The 23957-nt window shown below is 45.0% G+C and overlaps 2 protein-coding genes across 9 annotated transcripts in view; one reads left to right on the top strand and one right to left on the bottom strand.

Moving 5' to 3' along the window:
- Window positions 1-18251, bottom strand: part of GAPVD1 (GTPase activating protein and VPS9 domains 1) — a 35771-nt gene extending 17520 nt beyond the window's left edge. For 2 of the 8 annotated variants that reach the window (XM_076355574.1, XM_076355576.1), the window contains exons 1-10: window positions 14957-15001; window positions 8210-8425; window positions 6961-7804; window positions 5592-5678; window positions 4463-4597; window positions 4151-4340; window positions 3094-3174; window positions 2103-2263; window positions 1064-1193; window positions 44-169 (exon numbers count right to left, since the gene is read on the bottom strand). In XM_076355574.1, coding sequence (XP_076211689.1) covers window positions 44-169; window positions 1064-1193; window positions 2103-2263; window positions 3094-3174; window positions 4151-4340; window positions 4463-4597; window positions 5592-5678; window positions 6961-7804; window positions 8210-8394 — 1939 coding nt within the window. In that variant the 5' untranslated portion in view covers window positions 8395-8425; window positions 14957-15001. Of the gene's footprint in view, window positions 1-43; window positions 170-1063; window positions 1194-1796; window positions 1905-2102; window positions 2264-3093; window positions 3175-4150; window positions 4341-4462; window positions 4598-5591; window positions 5679-6960; window positions 7805-8209; window positions 8426-14956; window positions 15002-16909; window positions 17002-18025; window positions 18095-18191 lie in introns of those variants that run through there. The other 6 variants (XM_076355580.1, XM_076355579.1, XM_076355575.1 and 3 more) reach the window with 6 other exon arrangements.
- A 443-nt stretch (window positions 18252-18694) lies between these two features.
- Window positions 18695-23229, top strand: HSPA5 (heat shock protein family A (Hsp70) member 5). The gene is made up of 9 exons (XM_076355103.1): window positions 18695-18712; window positions 18834-18975; window positions 19484-19715; window positions 20026-20163; window positions 20442-20554; window positions 20637-21027; window positions 21345-21582; window positions 21781-21948; window positions 22346-23229. The coding sequence occupies exons 2-9, from the start codon at window positions 18857-18859 to the stop codon at window positions 22903-22905; spliced, it is 1959 nt and encodes a 652-aa protein (XP_076211218.1). The 5' UTR covers window positions 18695-18712; window positions 18834-18856; the 3' UTR covers window positions 22906-23229.
- The last annotated feature ends 728 nt before the right edge of the window (window positions 23230-23957 follow it).

Raw genomic sequence — 23957 nt, 5'->3', positions numbered from 1 at the left:
TCTACAGCACCTCAGGTACTTGTATTAGAGAATTTGCACCTGCCTTGTTCGTGCTCTAACAGCTGCAGAGCTTCAACGCCATTGCTCCCAGAGGGGCCTGCGCCAAGCTCTGACACAGACTCCCCTTCTAAATCCAAAGATGACACAGAGTTGGAGCGATTTGAAGGACCTGTGAAAACAGATTTTACTCTAAGTCTAATTTGAACAACAGTTCCTAAATATACAGCATTAACAACCCACCCAGGACACAATTAACTAGAAAGACGAAAAGAAATGAAGTAGCAGTTCCAATATAAAACACTGAGTTGCACTAAATGTACATTTGCTCTACTCTGTTCTATAGATACTTAACCCACACTGTGATTTGTACTTCCCATGTTTAGAGTACCATACTAATTACAATAATCTACAAATACGTTACCAGAAACAGCTGGAATCTCACCATTACTGTACTTAACTGTAACTAAAAAGTCAATAAAGTCTTTGCCATTAATTTGCTTATTTGTCCATGAATTTGTTTTCCTATTTTGAAGAGAGAGAGCAAAAACTAAATTATAAGTTACACAAAATAATGCATGCTGAGTGATCTGTATAAACCTCTTCACTACCACAAATAAACCTGTGCTTTGTTGTGTCTGAGGTTCATATAAAGGAGTTGTCCAGAGTCCAGAAACTATTCTGCAATATGTAATACGTTATTAAAACACAACGAAAAATAAGTCTGAGAAGTCTAAGTTTAGAGCTGAGTTAGATTATCTTAATAATTAGTACTGCACTTAAGTTTAAAAAAAACAAACAAACCAACCCTTTGTTTTCTCTTTCTAAATACACTTAGTTTTTTTCTTCCTAGTTCTCAGACTCAGTTATGCCTTTGCAGGTCAAAATTTACCTCCAGACTTTTTCCTTTGAATGGCTAAGAGAAAAGACAGGCTCTCAGGGTAACATAACAAGCACAGTCTTCAAAATGGCAAAGGTGACATGCTGTATTTAACACAAGTTCCTTTTATAGTTAAGGAAAAAAAAAAAGGGACAAAACTTCTTCAAGACTTAAGTAGCCCTTCACCTTCAGATATTCCTTCCAGATTATCACTGCAGAGGGAAAAGCGCAAGGTTTTATCAGGTTTACCATGGAGTTTGTTTTCATCAACAGGGACATCTCCTTGTCCGCCATCTGCAAGCTGCATATTTAAGACCTGGAGAGTGGGGGGAAAGAAACAAGACTTCCTTAAAATAATCTATTTTTCGGATAATTAAGCAGTAAACAAAACATTGCATACATTTTTTGCATTTTTTCCCCCTAGATGTTAATGGCACAATCAAATTTCTAACATTCCGTTTGGAAAAAAAGTCAGCTATCTCCAAAGTCAGAGCCTGGAGAGAATGTAAGGTAACAAAGATGTGAACATAAGGCAAGTCCTGATAATAACGGAACCACCAGCTCCCTCATCACCCCAGCAGACTAATATAATACGGAAACTGATCGTTACGAGGCTGCAAAAGGAGATAATTCAAACTATCAGGCAAGGTAGCAAAGATGAAAGCAGAAGCTGTGCTATGCCTGGTAAAAGAAAAGGTTGTAAAACCAGCCTTACCCTAAGCAACATAGTCTGAACACATTCATGGCAACTTGACCACAGCTCCACCCTCACAAAAAGCTGGGCTTGTGTGTTTCAAGTCTGAGCTGCCAAAAACACTGGGATCAGCGTTCCCATTCTGTCATTCACCTGTGCCACTTGATGCAAAGCACAGAGCATGCAGAGAGACAACGCAATCAGTTTCTTCAGGCTCAGAAGCAATAGCCCAAGTTTGCTCTTAAGCATGTTATATGACAAAGCCTCTTCATAAATCTGCCAGGATCATTTTTCCTGTGTTAATATACTGCTTTTCACATCTTGCAGGATACACTAAGTGAGGAAAAAAAAAAAAAAAATCCAACAAAGGGAAATTCGAAAGCTACAACTTCAGTAAAATGAAGTAAGGATTTTAATTCCCATTCTGGATTTATTACCCAAACTTAGTGTCACAACTTCATTGTTCTGCTGTTAGAGAACACAGAGGCTGTTACTTTTCAAAATATCTGAGACGTGATAGTTTTCACATACCTCATTTTCTGACATCATTCCTGGAGTAATCTGTGGACCTGTCCCCAGAGAAATCACCAGCACTTCTTCCGGCTGAACTTCTGGGATAGTCTCCTGGGAGGATCCTTCATGATCTCCGTGCTGATCCATCAGAATATTTGATCTACTTCTGCTACGAGTTGCTAAGAAAATATTTTGAAATATCAACATTAGAAACATTTCCTTGTTTAAGGAGGAAAAAAAAAAGACAACACAATGGAAATACAGAACGGCAATGTTTTGAAATAGTAATAGGCATACTAAATAAACTTACAAAATGAAAAGTCATATTAGACTGAGAGATGGAACTAGTGTTTAAATTTGAGTACTGAACTGTGAGAAAACAAACTTTCAACATAAAAATTTAGAGAAACAATGTCCTGTTTGCCTACACAAATTCAGTGTATTCCAATCACAGAAATTAATTCATAAATTAATTCAGAAAATGAAGTTTGTTACAAAAAAAAAAAAGTCTAGGTTCCTGTGGTTTATAACTCTGTTTAATTAATTTATTTAGAAGTTTTTTCTCCTAAAAAGCAGGGAAATCTTATTCTAACACGTGTCTCAAATCCAGACACACAATTCAATGTCAGGTGGTTTACTTTCATTATTTCGTGACTCTTTATCAGTCTTTTCAAGTAGCCTCATATTCCCATGTTTGGCACCGTGGAAGCAAACACACTCACATGGAATTAAGATTTCTAAATATGGCAGCATGGCACCAGTTATTTCTTTATTTGATCCAGGGAAAACAAGGCAAGTGTGCTGAAATCACAGTCAAATTTTGATTATCACACAAAGGCACACAAGGTGTTTTTAAAAACTACATGTACATACAAAATGAGTTTTGTACAGAAATCAATGAAGAAATCTGAAAAAACAACTGACTGCCAAAGTAAACCAAAGGCATGCTTAAGTCATGTGTTATAAGTAAAACTTTCACAGAGAAGAATGGAAAGAGGGCATTACCCACCAAAAGGGGTTACTAGAGTTATATGAGCTGAGAGATTGGTAGCAGAAGTATCCCAGGCAGTAATGGCTGCCAATTGCTGTCCTGGATTTCGAAAGCATTAAAATGAAACAAAAGAAATAAAAAATTTGAGCAAAAACTATTTTATACCATAAAATAAATGCTGTTGTGCCACTACTTTATAGGCATAAGACCAGAACCATTCAGAAGCAGAGTTAAAACAACATGGGATAGGTTCGTTTTGGGGTTGGTTTTGTGGGTTTTTTTGCCACTTACCAGGCTCTACGTATTTTCATCCTGTTACACACTAACACCAAATCTCTCAAACAAACAAAAGTATCCCATGTGGTCATATTCATGTAAATGTACACTGAAGAAGAGTACCGCACTTCATATTTTGAAAGAAAATATTATTGAAATGGAAAAGTTCAAGACCCAGAAATCCTATTCAAGAAGAGAGCAAAAACCCAACAAACATAAAATTGCATTACAATATACTAACAATTGGAATTAGACTGGGCAAATAATGGAGAAAGAAGAAAGCTTCTCTTCTCAGTTCAAGACCCAGAAATCCTATTCAAGAAGAGAGCAAAAACCCAACAAACATAAAATTGCATTACAATATACTAACAATTGGAATTAGACTTCATCCTCCTCCACATTTGCTCTCTTCTGAGACACAAAAATTTTAAAAACTTATTCTATCCCACTAATTAAATGTCATCGCTTCCAGCTTACCGCTTTCCTAAGCAATCTGCCCTCCTAGATCTGCTTCCCATCTTCAAACTTTCCCTTTATTACCACTGCACTAGCGTGACTACCAACCACTTCAGCGTTTTTCTCAAGTTCAATCCAGAGTGAGGAAGCTCACCATACTTGCATCAGAAAGTAAGGACGTTACCTGGCTTTCTATGCAAAAAAAATTCTTCACCATCTACACAGAAAAAGTAGGAACTGAAGGTGCAGTTGAAGAGTAACCCCAAGACATGACTGAAAAAATGGCACAGAAAATGTATCAAGGTATCAGAAATCATGCAAGAAGTCTGCTTGCTCTCCTTACCTATTGGTAATCGATTTTTTTTGTTAGCTGGAGTAGTTGCAGGAGAAAGTTGTGGGGTGTTATACGGAGTCATTTCAAGGCTGCTGCTTTTCCCTGGTTTGTTCTGGGGTAAGTTTGCCAGCAAGTTTTCCAAAGCCATCCGATCTTCCTTAAGTTGATCGCTTGACATTACATTCCGCATAAAGCCAACCTAAAAATTTAGAATTAGTGTTGAGAATTGGTAAGAATTGCAGCGTACATTATCAGCCTTGTTTATCCTATCTGTAAACACATGGGGACAAGTTTATACTATTTAAGAACTAAAGATATTACCAGAGTTGTTAGCTGGCTGTATGTCATGTAAACCACTGTTCTACTCAACCCCTCCAGAAGGTTAACAGAAGACATTGGAGGAGTTTCAACTGCACGCCCATCAATAACTACATCCAGGAAAGCAGCAACACAGCTCTGCAAAGAGAAGAAATAGTTTTTAAACAAGAGACCATTTACTAGAGTTTGGAAAGAACACAAGTTACAACAGGAGTTAAGTAGTTTACATAACGATATCAGTTTTGCTTCCTATTTTAAAGTCTTAGGATAAAGTACCACGTATCATTAAAATCACTGAAGAGCAAGCAAGGAAAGCATGCAGTTAGTTTTAGCATTTCCTTCATTCCTTTTCTGCATTCAAAAGTGTTACTTACTTAAGTGTCTTCTTATAATTTAAAAAAAAAAATTAAACTGTTTTATGGCAATTAAACTGCCCCTTCCTGAAGAATCTGCTGAGCACAGACTAAAAGTGAAACAAGGAAGCAACACACAATGTCACTTTCTAATCTGATTGAATGTTACTTGTACGATACATGTGTAACTTTGTACGATGTGTAAATTATAATTAGCAAAAACCTGGAAGTTACACAACCAAATCAACAGGTTTTTTTAAACAAATGACAATACATCAAAGATCATTAGTTTCACTGTTCCTCTGATGAAGCTAATTTCAGTATTGCTATGGATGATTCATACTAACAAAGGAAAAGCTGAACAAAAAAAGCAAAACTACGCAAAAAAAAGGAACAGAAGTTTCTTGCACCAACAAATTACTTGGTTTTAAAGCAGACTTCATACAAAAGTTGTCTTCATGATTAAAATGTTTTCTTTAGGTTCAGTAGAAAAACCACAGACAGTAATTCAGCATTTTAGTTTAAAAGGTAACTTGCTTTTATTTCCTTTTTGCATTTTCTTTTAAGAAGTATTATGTCAGAGTGGAAGCAAGAATCCCCAACCCCTAATTCTAGTACTCAAGATTTTCTTCCCAGCTTCGTGCAGGATTTAATCTGCTTTTCAGTACTTGTAACTCTGAAGTTAAACACTTAGTAAGACCTTTGCAATGTCTGCAAAAAGAGACTGCAGAAGGATGAAGTATACACGAGTCTTAGTTTTTTTTAGTCTGGATTCTTACTTTGTCAAATTTAGCAAGGTTGCTCTTCATACGTGGATCTCCCTCTTCAGAACCTGTCATTGCCAGTTGCTGCAGAAGTCTCCCAACCTGAAATGAAAAAGAAGTATGAAAAAATAAGCGTTTCAAAACATCATCATGATGGACCCAATTATAAAAATTAGTTAAGACAACTCCATTCTAATTATTTTTCCATTTAATACTCTGAGAAATACTTCTGATTGAATGGACAGAGTCTTGCGCTCGCTTTCAGGGCAGAAAAAATGCAAGAAGCTTTAGAAAAAAAAGCAGTCATTGCATTTAACAAGAAAATCTGCGCACGCAGTATGCTATGAGCATCCATACTTCCCCCCTTCCCAGGAACAAAGCATGTTTTGTTTTTACAACACGTCAGAACTGAGAGTTGAATCTAGGTCATCTTAAACCTAGAGATTTTAAAGGGCTGTATATATTTTACTAAGAATACGTTGGGGGCGGGGGGGGGGGGAAGCAAGAGGGATAACCCTTGTTTCAGAGCATATATTCCTTATTAATCTCCAATTGCAAAACAACTCTCAATTTTAAAGAGTCGCCAACTGCAAGCTCTGCTACAACACGCAAGCAGTGACACAGGAGAGGACTGCTAATATATTTTAGAAAAACACTGGCAAGGCCCTGTCAGTAACAGCCTAGTGAGTAAAACTCACCAGAACATTATACTGTGAGAATCACTCACTGTCCAGTTTACAGACAACATTAAAAAGTAGGTTTTGTTACTTGTGTGGGGAATATCCTCAGTCAGAAAAGTGTTGCTTGATACCCTCAGACTACACCTCTACATACTATCATTAAATTGCCCAAGTATTTGCACAAAGACAAAAATTTGTCATGAGGGCTGGGGAATACTCTAAGGTCTAATAAAACAGTAGATAGCTACCCAGCAGAAACAGTGGTCATTACTGCCAGACAAGAAGGTTTTTTCAGCAAAATATGTCATTATTTTGTGCAATACCTGGCATAATACTTAATATTAGCAAGAACAGCACAAGATCCATTTACACACATTCCAGAATTCATCTTATAGTCACTTTTACACTTTAGCTTCCATCCCTTATAATAGCTTTTATAAAGCACATTTGCAACTCTTCTAAGAGATAAAGGAACACATGCTATCAATTTTTAAGTCAGTATTTTAAGCAAACAGATAAGCTTTAGAGCATGCCTTTTCAGCAATGATGACACAAATATTTTGTTAGCATTTGTCTTACAGGTAGGATGGACAGTACCTTTACCTTTACTGTAGTAACATCAGTTCTAGTGGAAAAAAAAAAAAGGCCAAGAACATTTCTCATACTTTTTTTTTTTTTTAAGACTACTTTAAAGTGAATCATACCTGCATCAGATTAAATCTTGCCACCTCATTTATAGGAGCATCAGAAATTATCCCATACTGTTCTGGGTTAACAATCGCAGGACAGATGAAACACGCTAGAAGAAGATCTGTGCACATTGCTCTGACCTCCCCGACCTCCAGCCTGTCTACACATGAGAGTGTTTTGTACATTTGTGACACAATCCACCTCAAGCTGTGAGGAAAACAGTAAGTATTTTGTTTGAGATAGCCAATGAATTTGTTCACCAAGGTCACCAGCTTGGCCTCATTGGAGTCAACCATCTCTTGGACTCTTTGCTTGAACTTTTCTGTGCCTTTCTCTCCAAATAACTTTTCCTGTTGTACTGGGGAGAATCTCTCAATTAACTTGTTCGGATCAGTTTCCAGGTGGTCTTCATCTTCAACAAGAAGCTGCATGATTGGCTCATGTAAAGTTGCAGTAAGAAAAAGTTTTGCAGAAAAGAGTCCTTCAGAGAAAAGTTTGAATAAGATGCTGAATGCACAGGTGCCTCGTCTCAAGAGCCGCCTAGGGTTGTCGCTTTCCTTGAGTTCAAATTCAATCAAGTAACGGAGGACCTGGAGGAGGTAGCTCTCATCCTCCTGCATGATGCAATTGCCATAAATGGAGGTAAAGACTGTGTGAATGACACTCTGAGTGTTGTCCTGGTTGAGCTTCTCTCCAGCAACCAGACAGGATGCAATAAGCCTAGGGTTCTCTCTCAATCTGTTTAGGAATTCTCCATAAGCAGTCTCCTGAAATCCCAACTGCTTATATCCATCCACAAACTGTGTGTCCTCCAAGATTTTAGCATGCTGGCAACATTCAGCAGGAGAAGCTTCAGCACTTTAAAGAAAAACATTGAAACAGTTTAAGTAACTCTTAAGCAAACAAACTTCATGAAAGATGCCACGTGGTCAATCTATTAACAAGACTACCACCAAGAAAAAAGTCTTTCCATATAGTTAATACAAATTATTTGCAAATTCAGGAGTAAGGAGAGAGTGTTCCCATAAACTATGAACAGAAGCAAAACAAACACACATATTAAAAAAAGGTAGCTTAAACAGCCAACAAGTAAGTTTCAGGTGAGTCAGATTCCCTAGTTGAGATTTGTTTTAAAGCCTTACTATTTTTATGATTAGTACAGCAAAGGATTCCAGATACTAAGTGTGAAAAATCTGATGGATTTGCTGCAATTCAGAGAAGTTTAGGAGCTTGTTCTCCCCAGGACCACCCCCCACAAGTCACCTGGTTATGATCAGTCTGTCCAAGTTAATCCTTTGCTGCTTGGAAATCCATGCTGTGCGGTACAGCTTTTCAGCTGTCTTCAATACATCTGCATTGAGCCTTTGAATAAGTTGCTTTTCTGAGTTTACATACAGTCGTTCCTGCTTGAGGTGATGAGCCAGCGTGTGTATATCCAGCTTCACCATCTTGGGCAGCGAGCGGGTTACACAGTACTCACTGAAACAAACAAACAAACAAAGAGAAACAGGTGAATTCCAACAGTTAGGGAACAAGTTCTGTCAGCCCCAATGAAGTGATAAGCAGGTCATAAACTTACACCTAGCAGTAAATACTGCTGTGCCCCTTCCACGTTAGCATATTAATATGTTCGCTCAAATCCACAGCCCACCACTTAATAACTGAGTCACTCTTTCTTAATGCAAGGTTTCCTAATTGCCAATTTCATCAACCCCTTGCTATGTCAGCACATCAGGCACGCTTGCATAGTAGCGAATGATATTTTCAGCTCACACTCATGAACCAAAATAGTAATACAGTACAGCGCTACAAAACTCCTGCACACCTCCAATACACAAGTAAGAAACCAGCCATTACTTGGAGAGATGTGGCCATTGCTACAGTTTAGGTGATGCAAGCTCAGGGAAATGGAGTCCCTTTCCGACTCACTGTCTGGTAAATAGGCAAAAAGATTTCCGCATTTACTACTTTGTCCTAAAGCATGCCCACATAACGCAGCACTATCCAAGCACTTGGGTGTGGTTATCTCCGGCCTGTCAAAACAAATGCTCTCTCTCACTTACGCGTAAGAAGCACCAAGCTCTCAATATTGGTCTTTTCTGCTAAAAAATTTTATATAACAACAACATTACTAATTAAAAAAATAAATAAAATAAAGGAGTATCAATACTCAGGTAAGGCAGAAGTTGGAAATAAGTCTGGAGACTCTGCTCAACAGTAGAATTCATTCAGAAAAAATTCCTCAAATATTTCAATTCAGAAGAATATTTCTTTGGGCCACGATCCAAAAATTTGGTTTGAAAGAGAGAAAAACTGAAACAACTGTAGGCTTTCATAGCACATCAGGGACAAAAATCTACACAAACTACTGTTACGTCTCAATGTAACATCAGCTCTAACTTAATAATTAGAAAACATCTGAGTTACCAGTTAACAGTTAGATAAACAAAGAGTACCACACCATTCAAAACAAGTTCAAGGAGCTAATCCATCTAAAAATTAACTCTATGGAAGAAAAAAACATCAATTGCATTAATGCTGAAGGGGTAGAATCATGCAGAGCAGATTATGTTTCCATGGAATTAACAATTAACTGCTTTATGTCTTCTTCCCCACCAGAACTAACAGCCATACTAGCTAATTTGGGAAGAAAAAGGGTTTGATACAGATATAATCAGTAACAGCTATCTGTCAGATATATTGGTAACGGATATATGTCAGAGCTGTCAAGGGATCTGGCAACAAACCCTTCAAAGCCAATGCTACAGTTAAATGAAAAACTTACTTCCCGCAACCTGTAGTGACTCTAGGGGAGCCTTGCTTCACAAGGCCATTTAGTCCATGCTTGAGAAACTACAAATAATGTACCATGCACTGGCCTAATGCCCTCCCCTTTTAGTGTTTTAAAGATCTGTGGTTCACTGCTCAGCATAGCAGATGATCCTCTCTGAAGAATACAGATTAGCTCCCTAATTAGGCACAGGTTTTACATTTGTTGGGGTTTTTTTTCAGTGTGCAGAGGAAACCTGACAGCCAGGTGCACTGACAACTATCACTGCTCCTTGCGCATGTAATTAAGTTCTTCCATCTATAGTTTTAACCTCACAACCAAAACCCTAGCAGGAACAAAAAGAGATGCTGTCACAAGCCTTTATGCATAAAAAAAATCACGATCTTATTACACCTGATGGTTTAAAAGTCATTCCTAGCAAATACAGACAACCATGTATATAAAGCTCTCAACTCCCCCCCCCCCAAAAAAAACCTAAAAAACCCCCAAAAAACAAAAAACCCAAACAAAAAAAAACCAGCAACCCTAACCAGTGGTTACAGCTCATGCATCCAAAGATGAGATTAAGCAAGGAACTCCAAGGACACAATAATTTAGATGTTTTTAACTATGACAGTCTCAGAGAAATGATTAGAAGAAGAAGTGCTGACATTACTGCCAAAGTTCTTTGAGAAACAAATAATGTTTTCTCGCAACAAGTTTATTTTTAGTTCCAGAATTTTAGGGCTCACAAAAAAAAAAAAAAAAGGCGTTAAACTTGATACTGCCTGCAAACACAGTAATAACTAGTTATTAGGCTATGAGCTATTGATATCAGCCAGGAAAAAGAAGTTGCATCCATAAAAACATACATACACGAGATCTGCAGAACTACCTTCTGTCTATTCGGATGCTTTCTGTTGTAAGGCTGTACTTAAGAGTTGCTCATAGTTTATCAAACCTTAACAGCTTTAGCTGACGTTTTCCATTTTAAGGTGTCCACCCACAGGCTCCACTTTTCTGGACAAAAAGTTAGTCCAAGTGGTTCTCCTGCTTGAAAGCAAGTTTTGGGAAGCACTAGGGGACCCACATGGGGTACCCCCTACGAACAGCCTGTTGACTTCGCCTGCGTTCCTATGCCTCTGCCTTGCCAAATTTCAAAACAAGTTTCTATTTTTGTGTCACTCGTTATAAACACATTTAACAGTAGACAAGCCGATTAAACAGCTTCTAAGGTGTCTCATATACTTACGAGTTATTTCTCTCACTGTTTCACTCAGTGTCTTTTTTTTTTTTTTTCCCCCACTAGAGAAGATGTTTTCAGCATCAGGGATGGGCTAAGCACCCTGACAGCTTTCAGCCTCTGAGGAAAGACTGTTCTTTTCTCCCCTGGCCCACAGGTGGGAGCGACTCCAAAAGCCCAGTCAGGAAAAGAGACAACGGTGGCCTGGAAACAATATACTTTTTCTGGTAAGTTATGATTATCAACATAGCAGTTAAAATTGCTGGTAACCTTTTCTGGAGCTATGGACAATAATAATAATAAAACAACAGTTAATACTCAAAAATCAACTAAGATTCCCACACAGTCCAGAGTCCTAATACACACGCATATGATCCCCCTGTCCAGCGAACAAAAAGAGCAACAAAACAGTAGAAAAGGTCAGATTACTGCAAAACAATACTGTACCATTTGTGATGCCACCTGAAGAAAAAAAAAAAGACAATATGGGCCTTGCACATACTCAGACAGTGAAGTTACCACCTAACATAAAAACGATTTGGGCATCTCCTCATGATACAGCACCACAGCCATTAAAGAGAGACACCGAAGCACTGGGTAACTGTGAGAAGTTGCGCACTGCTGTGCATTTTTTTTCTTTTAAACTAATTGCCACCATGAACTTCAGGTGCAAAACAAAATACGGCTCCGAAGACTACCATTACCTGCATCTGCACTTCTAAATATACTGGTCCCACGACTACTTGATAATATCCTATCAGTTGGCCACCACCCATGTGTCTATCTTATCTGTCTCTACCATAGAACACCAGAAATAACGAAAGCAAGAGGAGACTTGATTTGGAACTGAATCGCAGCAGGTCAATAAGTAGCACTGCTTTGTCAAGAACTATGAAAATCCACAGGATTTTCCTGTGGATCTGCAAGAAGTCAACTGCACGACAGCAGTTTTTACCCTATGTACAAGAAAAAGGGATCAGCAGCTTCCGTCTTTATACTCCTCCATAGAAATTAACCTAATGTGATTGCTAGTGATTGCTACTGAAATACACCTCTAAGAGGAGGAATGCCTCATTCACTCCCATTTACCCATTTTTAAAAATGAACTGCAACAGTGCAAACAACTTTGTATTCACCTTAAGTTTCTGGCAGACATTTGAGAACACTAGAGATGTAAAGCAGGTAGTTTAATACACACAATACTTCAGCAGGCTTCAGACGGGCTCTAAAGAAAACTTGCAACATAGTCAAGAAAACCCAAAAAACCTAGCTGAGCAAGATGCAGACGCTATTACTCTCTTCAGATACTGATATTATTAACACAGCCCGTCTTGAAAGAAGAAACTATTGTACCACTAACACACCTACCTGACACACACTGCTCCCCTCCAAAAACCTCTTCCCTTTATGATCATTATGAAAAGACAACAGTTGCATTCTCCGACCTTCCCAGGCCACGCAACATTCATTCCACGCCAGCATTTGGGACAAGAGCTTTAGAAGCAATTAGCCACAGTTACGTATTTGGTAACACACCACAGAAGGCAGCATTAGAGCAGAGCGAACGGCGGCAGCTTCAGCTGGTACTAATTCCAGAACATTGTTTGTCAGATTATCTTAACAGTTTCTCACAAACAAAAAGGTGCCCATAATTATCCAATTACCTGGTTTATGACTACCATGCACCATACTTGAAATAATAGATTTCTGTACATAATTGTATAAAGGAGAGAGTTTAGGAAATTTAGATAGTCAACAGTCTGCTGTGGCTGAAGAAACAACAGATATTAAATAGCTCCTGCTATGTGCAAATTATTTTTCAATCCTGGCAATTTCATTTTGATATGAAAACATTTCAGTTTTTTGTCAGTTATTTCAAGACTGCTTAGTAACCTACTAAAAGCTGTGACACGGTAAGAGAAGCTTAGCACAACAATTCAAACAATTTCACTTCATGACGCTCCACCATATCAACAACGAAGATTGCATGACCTGACAGCATCTAAGAAGTTTTGCCCCGCTATCAGCATGACAGAAATTTGTCCAGAACCCAAGACAATCTACGCCTTTGATGAACACGGGACATAGATTGCTTCCTATGTTTAAAAGTCTCGGGAAACACTGCATTTAAATCTTTAGGTACTGAACTCCAGCTTACAAAGTACATGGTTTTGTACTGTGGCATACTGGAACAAGCGACATCTCTGTTGAATATTTCTGCAATTCAGTTGACAGAAAAGAGATTAACAAAGTAGTAAATACTGCTAGTACACCAGATTCTCCTTCCTCCTCCAGTGTTTCCTGCTCAGAGTTATTTGCTCGCGACGCAAGACTCAACTTCCAAAGCAAGTTTGGGCAGATCTAACATAGGCAGGGCAGGGCAAGGCAAAACTGAAATCACTCCGTCTTACTGAAAAATAATTCCTAAGCAAGGTTGAATAGCTTCCATGCCAATTCACCCCAGATGAAGTACCTCTTTCTTCATTAATATTTATAGTAATAACTAACAAGCCTTATTTCTTTATATAAGCTAACAGCCTATCTCCCAAAGTTGAGCTAAAAAAAAAAAAAAAAAAAATCAATTTTTCAGTAGGATAGTTCACCATGACCTAGGAGTTATCTGCTGAACTCTCACATTACAATACCCACCATCTCAAAACATGCGTACAACATGCAAAACGCATTTCAACTTGCTACAGTTCAACTACCTAATCAATATTAATAAGAAACTCAAACCTCAAGTTTGTTTCTGCCCAGTGGCTGTTTTGCAGCTAGCATTGAACACGCTGTCTATCCAGTAAGATTTATGTGCAAGGAGCATCTCATTTCTCATGCCCCTTAACAGAACTTACCAGTAATGCATAGGATCAGCTGGCTACTAAATTATCTACTATGGTATTACTGTGTGGCATAAAATCAACAAAAGCCTATAACCATGCTAAAATCTACTCCAGTTGCTTGTGATGCTAGAAAGAGGAGTTCCCCTTACATCAGGCATCATACCAATAAATTTTTAGTCAGAAGAAGCGCAGAACTCAAAGCCGCTCAAACTGACAAAAACAACCTGCTCCCAGCCCCTTCTCTCAAGACTAGCTCCCTTCCTCATCGTGAAACATCCCATCCGCGGTCCACCATGAAGGGTAACTGCTACTAAGGACAGAGTATATTCTCCAAGACCTGACAAATCTCACACCAAAACCCTCGTGTGGAGTATCTTAAATATTTTTGAACCCTCCACGGCAGCAGCAGTTTAGAAGTCCGTTTCCTAAAACCACCATCCTGCTGCTGTTATAGAAGCGCAGTATTTCAGATTTCACGTACTGCCCGTGCCATTCCCCCCTCCATCAGCTTCAGACTGCACCTTCTACTTGCGAGTCAACTGCATCATTCACAAAAATAGCATTCTACCTATTAGTAAGTGCAGTGTCACACGCTCGGTTTGAGAGCTTAATCGTAACGGCTCTCTCCCTTCAGAGCACAGTATCATGACTTTGCAAGAAAAAAGACAGATACTCGCTTGGTGAAGTTCTTCAGCATTAAGGGTCTATTAGTAACAAAAAAGGGAAGTTACAATACCCGTCAAGTTACAAGTTTTAAACCTGCATAACACGAAAGCCATAAAGGAGAGACGGTAGCGACGTTCACCCCGGGCCGCTTCGATAGCGACTCGTTGCCCAATCCCACAGTGGCCGAGAGCAGAGAGGGCCCCAGCCGCCAAGTGCTTCCATTTTTCAAATACCTCCGCAAACCTCAAGAACTACCGGTTCTCGGACACTAACATGGCAGGTAGGACCGGCTCCGGCCGGAGGCGGCTGACAGAGAAAGGAAGGCACAGATCAACACTCGAGGAAATCTTGCGGCCAACTTCGCTCGGTCCCCCCCGCCGCTCCCAGGGCACCAGCCTTCCCCCCGCAGACCCCGCACCTCTACCCCCGCACGTGGCTCTGGACAAACCTCCCTCCCCGGAGTTAAATATAAATAAATACACCCCACCTACCCACGGCTCGGTCCCCCGGAGCTCCGTCCCCGCCGCGCCGCCCGCCTTCCCACTCGCTTCCCTGAAAAACCAAAGGGTTTTGTCAGGCCCGGGCGGGCGGGAGGGCTGCGGGGCGGCCTGGCCTCGCCTTCCTCCCCCTCCCCGCCGCTCCCCGGCCCTCCTCCTCCTCCTCAGAGCAACGCGGTGGAGGCGGGGGAAGCCAAGCGGTGCCGCGGAGGGGAGGGGTGGGGGGTACGAGCGCTCCCCTACCCGGCCAGCGCCCCGGCTCCGCCGCCGCCCGGCTCCCGCTGCGGCCCCGAGCCAGGCGCGGCGCGGCGCGGCACTGCGCAGGCGGCGGGCGGTAACGGCGGCCGCGCTCCTGGGACATGTAGTCCCTGGGCCGGGGCCGGGCGGAGCCGGGGCCGGCCCCGGCTCTGCTCCGCCGTCGGCCCCGGCTCCGCCCGGCCCCGGCCCGTGCCTCTCCCTCAGGCGATGGAGCGTGCCCCCCGCAACCCCAGCGCTGAGCGCCTATCCTCCTCCCCCCCACCCCCACTATATGTATTTTAATTTTAAATAGCACCTTTCTCTACTTAGCCCATCCCCACCCGCCCGTTTTTCACCCCGCCTGTTGTCGGGGGAAGGCGAGCGGCGGCTCGGCTCCGAAGGGAGTTTGGAGGGAAGAGCGGTGCTGAGGGTGGAGGGTCTTTGATGTGGGCTTGGTGGGCTTGCATCTGCGGGGGGGGACAACTGGGCATTGCGCGAGCTCTTCGTGGCGTGGTAAAATCAATCGCTGCTGCAGGGGCGATTTAGGTAGCCGGCACTTACCTATAGGGCATCTCTATACGGTACGTTTCATCCCCAGGTCCTTTACTAACAGGTAAGATCCATAAGTGACGGCCGTTACAGCGGGCCAAAGAGCCCGGAGGAAGTTGTTAATGGGCGGCTATGCCAAGCGCAAAAGCACGGCTCCGTATGGAGCAATCTAGCCTAGATAATAGCAATTGCTTCATCATAAATAGCAACATACGTAACTTCAGCCTAAGACATGATTAATGCAATACAGTCACAGAATGATTTTCACTTTGCCCCTCTTTTGGAGAGCTCTCACCGACGTGTGGCAGGGCCCGGTACAACCGTGCAATTGAAAACAAGAGGCTCAGACCGACAGAAGAACATGCTAAGGTCACAGTGCGGCTGATCTGCAGGGACGGGGATGGAGTCCAAAACCGCAGCTCCCAACGCCTGTGACTGCTCCTCATAACACACGTAAGTCAAATATGCCCAGTAGAAACACCAGGGAAAACTAAATAGTAGAACGTAATTTATTACATGAAAATTTGTCCCAACAGAGGATTTAAGAAGCCTGTGTTCCAAGGGGAAAAAAAAGATAGTTGGAGACACCTAAGTACCATTTGCAGTGTGTCAGTACCGCATAGCCCCCTTGGAGAGGGATGCCCAGTCACAGTGTACGACGTTAGCAGTCGGCCAAGGCTCCAAACGTCACCCAGCGCTGCGAACCCCCCAGGATGGATGAGTTCCCAGGCACCCTGTGAAGAAGGGCACGGTATCCAGGCTCGATGGTGATTTCAGCGGGAAGGGGACGCTTCCTGAGTCACCACAGGTGCTTGCTTTTAGTGCCCAGGATATCTGCAAAGCTCTTCCCAACAGGCAACTCAAAACAAAAGCCAAACGTTTACACTTTGTATCTCTCGCTCCCAAAAATATTGTCTATGTGCTTTTTTCTTGACTGACACAGTTACTGCCCTGAATTCTCTTCTGATAAAAGAGAACGTCTTACGCAACTGAATTTTTAATATCCAAATAACACTTTAGAAACGACTATGGCAAACTGAAATGTAACAAAAAAATGTTCATCAAGCCCAAACACACAACGCACCAGCGAACTGTTACGTCTGGTACCATACAGCCAGCTGTCACGCTGTATTCCCAACGCAGAATACCGGCCGTACTTACCACAGCACTCCCCCTAGAGAACGCAGGAAAATGAGCCCAGGGTCTACAAGTGTGAAACTGCCCCGTCCACCGCCTTGTCTGCACAAGGTTTCCTAAGAAGAAATAAAATGCTTACATTATTTACAGTTCTCAGGACACATAGCTATACTAGGAGAAAAGTCTCTTCCAAGGAGTAAGCTCAGTAATTTGCACCAGACACCTCAGGATTTTTAAAAGGAGAAAATCAAATCAATGTGAATGCAGTGCAGATATAATTCAATTAAAAAATTAGAACCACAAACAGATCTAAAGGATGCAAAATGTAGTTCAAAATAGAAAGAACAGTATCGAGGTCAAAATGGCATTTCCAGATGTGTGTTGAGTAACAAGAGAGTCTTTTGACAACGTCTCACTTCATAATCGTAAGAAATCCCAGCAGCTGGGCCAGGCCCTGCTGGCACAAAAGGTAACTTTTAAGTAAGTCATTTACACTCGCAGAATGCTGCCTGAACGCAGCGGTGCCTCTATTTGTAACCACTTTTTTTATACTACAATGACCTGAAATTATTTTTGTTAGATTGCAGATCTGGCGTCATCCAAAGGCAAATGAACAACTTTTAGTTTCTCATCTTATGTCACTCTTCAACCACCCAAAACTTTCATTTTTCATTTGGAGTTCTATAGTTACAACTTTTGCTTTAAAATGTGATTTTAAATATAAGCACGTAGATCATGTATGCGTGCATGATCCGCAGACGTGCAAGCCAACGGATGGCAGAGATGCAGCCGGGCCCGCTACCTACGTAACACAGGGGTGGTCTGGGTGGATCTACACTCCTAAGGACTGTGCCTTCACCCTCCTGCCGAGTTTCCCCAAGAAACTTCCCGAGAAGCCAAGGGGCTGACGGAACACCCTGTAGCGAGTTACATCCGAGTGAGGACGTGGTGACTCGGTGTCGAGACATCACGGTTCAGAAGGCGGCAAGCGCCTTCCTTGAGAGACCTGCCGGCTCTCCGGTTGGGGCCGGTGCGAAGCACCGTGCGCCTGCCCAGGGACAGGCCCCGGATGGGGCCCGTGCCCCGAGGCGCCGGTGGGGAAACCCGCGTCTCCTCAGGGCTGGCCGCTCACGTCATCACCTTGTCCCCAGCGCTTCCGCGGCTGCTCAGGGACGGGGGCTGACGGGTGTCTGTCCGCGGGCTCGGGAGGCCCCGCTGGGCCGGGCCCTACTCGGCTGCAGAGGGATGTGTCCACCCGGCCAGGGCCAGGCCCCGGGGCCGCCGCGGGGCCCCTGCCTCACCGTACCTCCCTCACGGGGTCCCGGAGGCCCCGGGGGCGACGCCAGGGCCGGGGGCGCTGCCGGGGTCGCTGCGGGCGCGCCGGGGCGGGAGGCGTCGCGGGTGCGCGGGCGGCCGGGGCCGACCCCCCGCCACGGCGGGCTGCGGCCCGCCCGGGGTCGGTAACCATGGAAACTTCCAGAACGTCCCCCCCCCGTCCCCTGCCCTGGCCTCGCCATGACGGCCGCCCCCAGCCAATGGGCTCCCTCCGCTTGGCTCACGCTTCTCTGTTGATAGGTCCGCGACGCCGGCGGGGTGAACCAATGGGGTGGCGGCAGGGGGGCGCGCCAGGCATGTCAGAAGGACCGCCCGATTCTCGCCAATCGAGGAAGGCCAGCTTAGTAGCAGCCAACCAATGGAGAGGCTCCAGCGCGGGCTCTGCAGCCAATGGCGAGCCTCCACGAAGGAGTAACGGAGGGTATATAAGGGCGGGCGGCGCGGCCTGGGCGTTCAGGAGCGGTCGGGGGCGCGGCGGTTCCGGTGCTGACGGTAAGGGCGACGGCCCGCGGGGCCTGGGGCGGCCCGCGGGGCCTGGGGCGGCCGGGGGTGGGGGGAGGCGGGCGGCCGCGCACGTGGCGCCTCCATTTTGTGACTGGCGGCTTCTCGGCAGGGTGGCGCGGGCGAGCGGTCGGCATGAGGCACCTCCTGTTGGCGCTGCTGCTGCTGCTGGGCGCCGCGCGGGCGGAGGACGAGGAGAAGAAGGAGGACGTGGGCACGGTGGTGGGCATCGACCTCGGCACCACCTACTCCTGGTGCGTGGGGAACGGGCCCGGGAAGGAGGGCGAAGCGGCTGACCCCCCCGGGGGGGAGTGGGATGGTGCGGCTGGGCCTGCGGGCCCACGGGGAGAGCTGGGCCCCCGGGTGGGGGGGGCGGCTGGGCCCGCGGGCCCACGGGGAGAGCTGGGCCCCCGGGTGGGGGGGGCGGCTGGGCCCACGGGGAGAGCTGGGCCCCCGGGTGGGGGGGGCGGCTGGGCCCACGGGGAGAGCTGGGCCCCCGGGTGGGGGGGGCGGCTGGGCCCACGGGGAGAGCTGGGCCCCCGGGTGGGGGGGGCGGCTGGGCCCACGGGGAGAGCTGGGCCCCCGGGTGGGGGGGGCGGCTGGGCCCACGGGGAGAGCTGGATCCCCGGGTGGGGGGGGCGGCTGGGCCTGCGGGCCCACGGGGAGAGCTGGGCCTCGGGGTGTGGGGGGGAGGGAGGAGCGGAAAGGGGGGGGGCGGGTGTGCAGGCCCCGGCGCCGCCTGACCGCTCCGCTACCCCGCAGCGTGGGCGTCTTCAAGAATGGCCGCGTGGAAATCATCGCCAACGACCAGGGCAACCGCATCACGCCGTCCTACGTGGCGTTCACGCCCGAGGGGGAGCGCTTGATTGGGGATGCCGCCAAGAACCAGCTTACATCCAACCCCGAGAACACCGTGTTTGATGCCAAGCGGCTCATCGGCCGCACCTGGAACGACCCTTCCGTGCAGCAGGACATCAAGTACCTGCCGTTCAAGGTGGGCCCCGAATGCGGAGGGGTGGATGGTGGGAGGGGGGCCTACCTGTCTGGTCAGAAGAGTGGGCTGCTTCTTGCCTGAGAAGGTGAGGCTGCTGAATCATGGTGCCCTTTTGAGCAACCCTGCGGAGGGTTAGGGTGCAGTGATGTGGCCATGGTGTATAGACGACAGTTCCTTGTGTTAAGTAGTGTTGAAATTATGTCTCGTGACATAGAGGCTTTGCTTAATCTTCAGAGAGAAAGAAACATGCGGACAAGTGGGAATAATTCTGTGAATTGTTGAATGGGACAGTATGCGTTGTTCTTTTTAGGTTGTTGAAAAGAAAGCCAAGCCCCATATTCAAGTCGATGTTGGAGGTGGACAGACAAAAACATTTGCTCCTGAAGAAATTTCTGCTATGGTCCTGACAAAGATGAAGGAAACTGCAGAGGCTTACTTGGGGAAGAAAGTAAGTTCATGAGTGCTACTAGTAAGAAGTTAAAGCAGCAGCTTTACAAAACTAAAGATGGGTGGGCTGGATCTGTGGACTAACCTTGAAATCCTAAAGTCTGTTCAGTGCTGCTGGCCCCTGAGGTAGCCCAGTTGAATGGGCTCAGCTGGTAGTGGGTTTTTGCCTCTCTTTAAAGAACAATGGGGTAATTATCAGCATTGCTATGGTTATTTAAAAGCTATGTGCTTTTTTTTTACAATTTTGGAATCAAAATGCATCTCTTGCTCCTTATTTAGGTTACCCATGCTGTTGTTACTGTGCCAGCCTACTTCAACGATGCTCAGCGTCAGGCTACGAAAGATGCCGGTACTATTGCTGGGTTGAATGTGATGAGAATCATTAATGAGCCGTAAGTAGCCTAACCTATCCTGCCTGCCGGGGAGGTGGGGGGCGGTAGTCCCGGTTTTCTGAATGGGCTGTTCCCTCTACAGAACGGCTGCTGCCATCGCTTACGGATTGGACAAGAGGGAGGGTGAGAAGAACATCCTCGTGTTCGACTTGGGTGGCGGAACTTTTGATGTCTCCCTCCTCACAATTGACAATGGAGTCTTTGAAGTTGTGGCTACTAATGGCGACACTCACCTGGGTGGAGAAGACTTTGACCAACGTGTTATGGAACACTTCATCAAACTCTACAAGAAGAAAACTGGAAAAGATGTCAGGAAGGATAACAGAGCTGTGCAGAAGTTAAGACGGGAAGTGGAGAAAGCAAAGCGAGCCTTGTCATCTCAGCACCAGGCCAGAATTGAAATAGAATCCTTCTTTGAAGGAGAGGATTTCTCAGAGACGCTTACTCGAGCCAAGTTTGAGGAGCTGAACATGGTAAGTTTAGAAAGGTAAAGTTACATTGCCTCAGCTCTAGATTGGAGACTTGTGGATGTGCAGTATTTCATGCTCTGACACTGCACTTTGGGGTATAAATAACTTCCTGCTTGCACTGAAAAGGAGGCAGCTGCTCCTTGCCAGGGTAGCTGGGGCTGTGTGTGTGTTAATGACAGCTGAGGTCTCGTCAAGGCTGGTCATAAAGCCAGCTGATGTTCTTCTACAGTGGTTGTCCTTTGTACCCTAAGGCTGCATAAATCGGAGGCTAGGCATGTGGGAATACAGTCTTACAGTCCTGGGCTTTTTTTGTCGTCTAGGACCTGTTCCGTTCCACTATGAAGCCTGTCCAGAAAGTTCTGGAAGATTCTGACCTAAAGAAGTCTGACATTGATGAGATTGTTCTTGTTGGTGGCTCTACTCGCATCCCCAAAATACAGCAATTAGTTAAAGAGTTCTTCAATGGGAAAGAGCCTTCTCGTGGCATTAATCCAGATGAGGCTGTAGCCTATGGTGCGGCTGTCCAGGCTGGCGTTCTCTCTGGGGACCAAGATACAGGTAATGACACCTTCACTGTCGCTTCAAGAGAGCGTTGACTCTGAATAGTGGATATTAGTTATTGACAAATGTAGTAGAACTTCTTTTCCAGTCCTCAAGAAGTTTTGTGCCTCTGAGACCTCAGGATCCTGGTTGCAGTGATGAGATGTTGTTTCTTTCAGGTTGAAGTCATGTCAGTCTTCCCTTGATCTGTTACAGGTGACTTGGTGTTGCTTGATGTCTGTCCTCTGACACTTGGCATTGAGACCGTCGGAGGTGTAATGACTAAACTGATCCCAAGAAACACTGTTGTTCCCACAAAGAAGTCTCAGATCTTCTCCACAGCTTCTGACAATCAGCCAACTGTGACAATCAAGGTCTATGAAGGTGAGTGTCGCCTGTGGTGGACCATGTTGACAGCCGGAGTCTGTCTACAGGACTTTAATACTTGCTACTGTCTTATCACAAAGGCTCTAGATACTTCTAGATGGTTATGGATGTCTCCTTACGGAGAAGAGCTTGGTAACAGTGCTGGCTTTCTGAAGCTGCTCTGACCAGGCGTCTTGACCTGCATCAAAAGCTGTTACTGGAATGTTTTTCAAATGTGTCTTTTTCCATGGCTCTGTTCTGAAGAGCTCTTCAGAGCAGGGGGTGATGCTGTAGGAGGTGTCTGGACAGATGTCAGACTGAAATTAACCTTACCTTTAAGAAGTGTGTAGCTTGTGGTTTCACAAAGTACAACCACAGCTAGGAAAGAAAGAAACCGTATCTAATTGTCTTCTAGGTGAGCGTCCCCTCACCAAGGATAACCACCTTCTGGGAACTTTTGATCTCACTGGAATCCCTCCTGCCCCTCGTGGTGTCCCCCAGATCGAAGTTACCTTTGAAATAGATGTGAACGGAATCCTCCGTGTCACAGCTGAAGACAAGGGCACTGGGAACAAAAACAAGATCACGATTACAAATGATCAGAATCGGCTGACACCAGAAGAGATTGAGAGGATGGTTAATGATGCTGAGAAGTTTGCTGAGGAAGACAAGAAGCTTAAAGAGCGCATCGATGCCCGGAATGAGCTGGAAAGCTACGCCTATTCTCTGAAGAATCAGATTGGGGACAAAGAGAAGCTGGGTGGTAAGCTGTCATCTGAAGACAAAGAAACAATAGAGAAGGTGGTAGAGGAAAAGATCGAGTGGCTCGAAAGCCATCAAGACGCAGACATTGAAGACTTCAAAGCAAAAAAGAAAGAGCTGGAGGAAGTTGTTCAGCCAATTGTTAGCAAGCTCTACGGAAGCGCAGGCCCTCCCCCTGGTGAAGAGGAAGCAGCAGAGAAGGACGAGTTGTAGATACTAGCATCTCTGAATGTTGTGTGTGTATATATTGGACTCAGGAACTTGTTTAAAATATTGAACTCTTAATTTGGAATGTAACTTTGAATCTTCACTCGTGAGTGGAGCTGGAAACGCTAGCCCGAAGTGGCTGTATACTGCTTTTCATTAGCAGTTGCTTGATGTCTGGGGAGGGAGGGGTAGCAGGGGGGGAGTGTAAATGCGAAATGGGTTTAGAAGTCTTGGCAGTGGAAGCGTTCTATTTAACAACTCGGTCATGTGAATTTGGTGTAGAACTTTTCTACCTGAAGTGACCACAATAAATTTGTTATTTACACTGGATTCTGTTCTAGTTGTGTTTTCCATCACCTAGTTACAGCAGCTAGTTTTAACCGGGATGTGGACATCATGACCGTGATCCTGAACGACAGGATTTAGATCAACCATCGGTACGGTTCCCCTTCAAGGAAGGTAAGCCTTTCAGGGGATCCTGTGAGTGGCAACAGCCCTACCCTCAGGTGAGCTTTGCGCCTCCCGAAGTCTGGCTGCCCTACAGCTCCTCTTGCGGAGGAGAGCCCCGAGTTTACTTGGCGTGGAGAAAGCTGGAAAGGAGAAGGTTGAGAGGCTCGAAAGCTGTAACCATGCGGGCACTGAAGTCTCTGCAGTCAGAGTTCCTCCCTGCCTTGGGGCTACTGCTCCACGCTGGTGAGCCTTGCTGAGGTCTTCTAAGGGGACCTGACCTCAGCCTGTGCGGTGCTGACAGACGCTTGTACCTCTCTGCTGTTGGCAAGCAGCCTGTTCAGGGGTGGGGAGCAGGTGGTGCAAACAGCTCCGTTGCCCTTGGTTGAATGGGAACTCCTGACAAGCACTACACCCTGTTTCTGAAGTGTCCTGGTATACTTGGAACTGTAGTGAGGCTTATGATGTAATAGATCCTTATAAGGAAGGGGGGTGGTCCCTCTTTGCTTGTGCAGCCTCACTGGAGCCTGCGAGCCTCTTGCTGGAGAGGTAGGTTATCAATCAATCGGAGCTCCGGCAGAGCTATTTGCATGAGTGATGATGCAAACTTA

Source organism: Aptenodytes patagonicus, chromosome 18 (assembly GCF_965638725.1).
Source record: "Aptenodytes patagonicus chromosome 18, bAptPat1.pri.cur, whole genome shotgun sequence".
Taxonomy (NCBI): domain Eukaryota; kingdom Metazoa; phylum Chordata; class Aves; order Sphenisciformes; family Spheniscidae; genus Aptenodytes; species Aptenodytes patagonicus.
The sequence above is the reverse complement of the archived record's forward strand: the minus strand, read 5'-3'. Positions and strand labels throughout refer to the sequence as shown.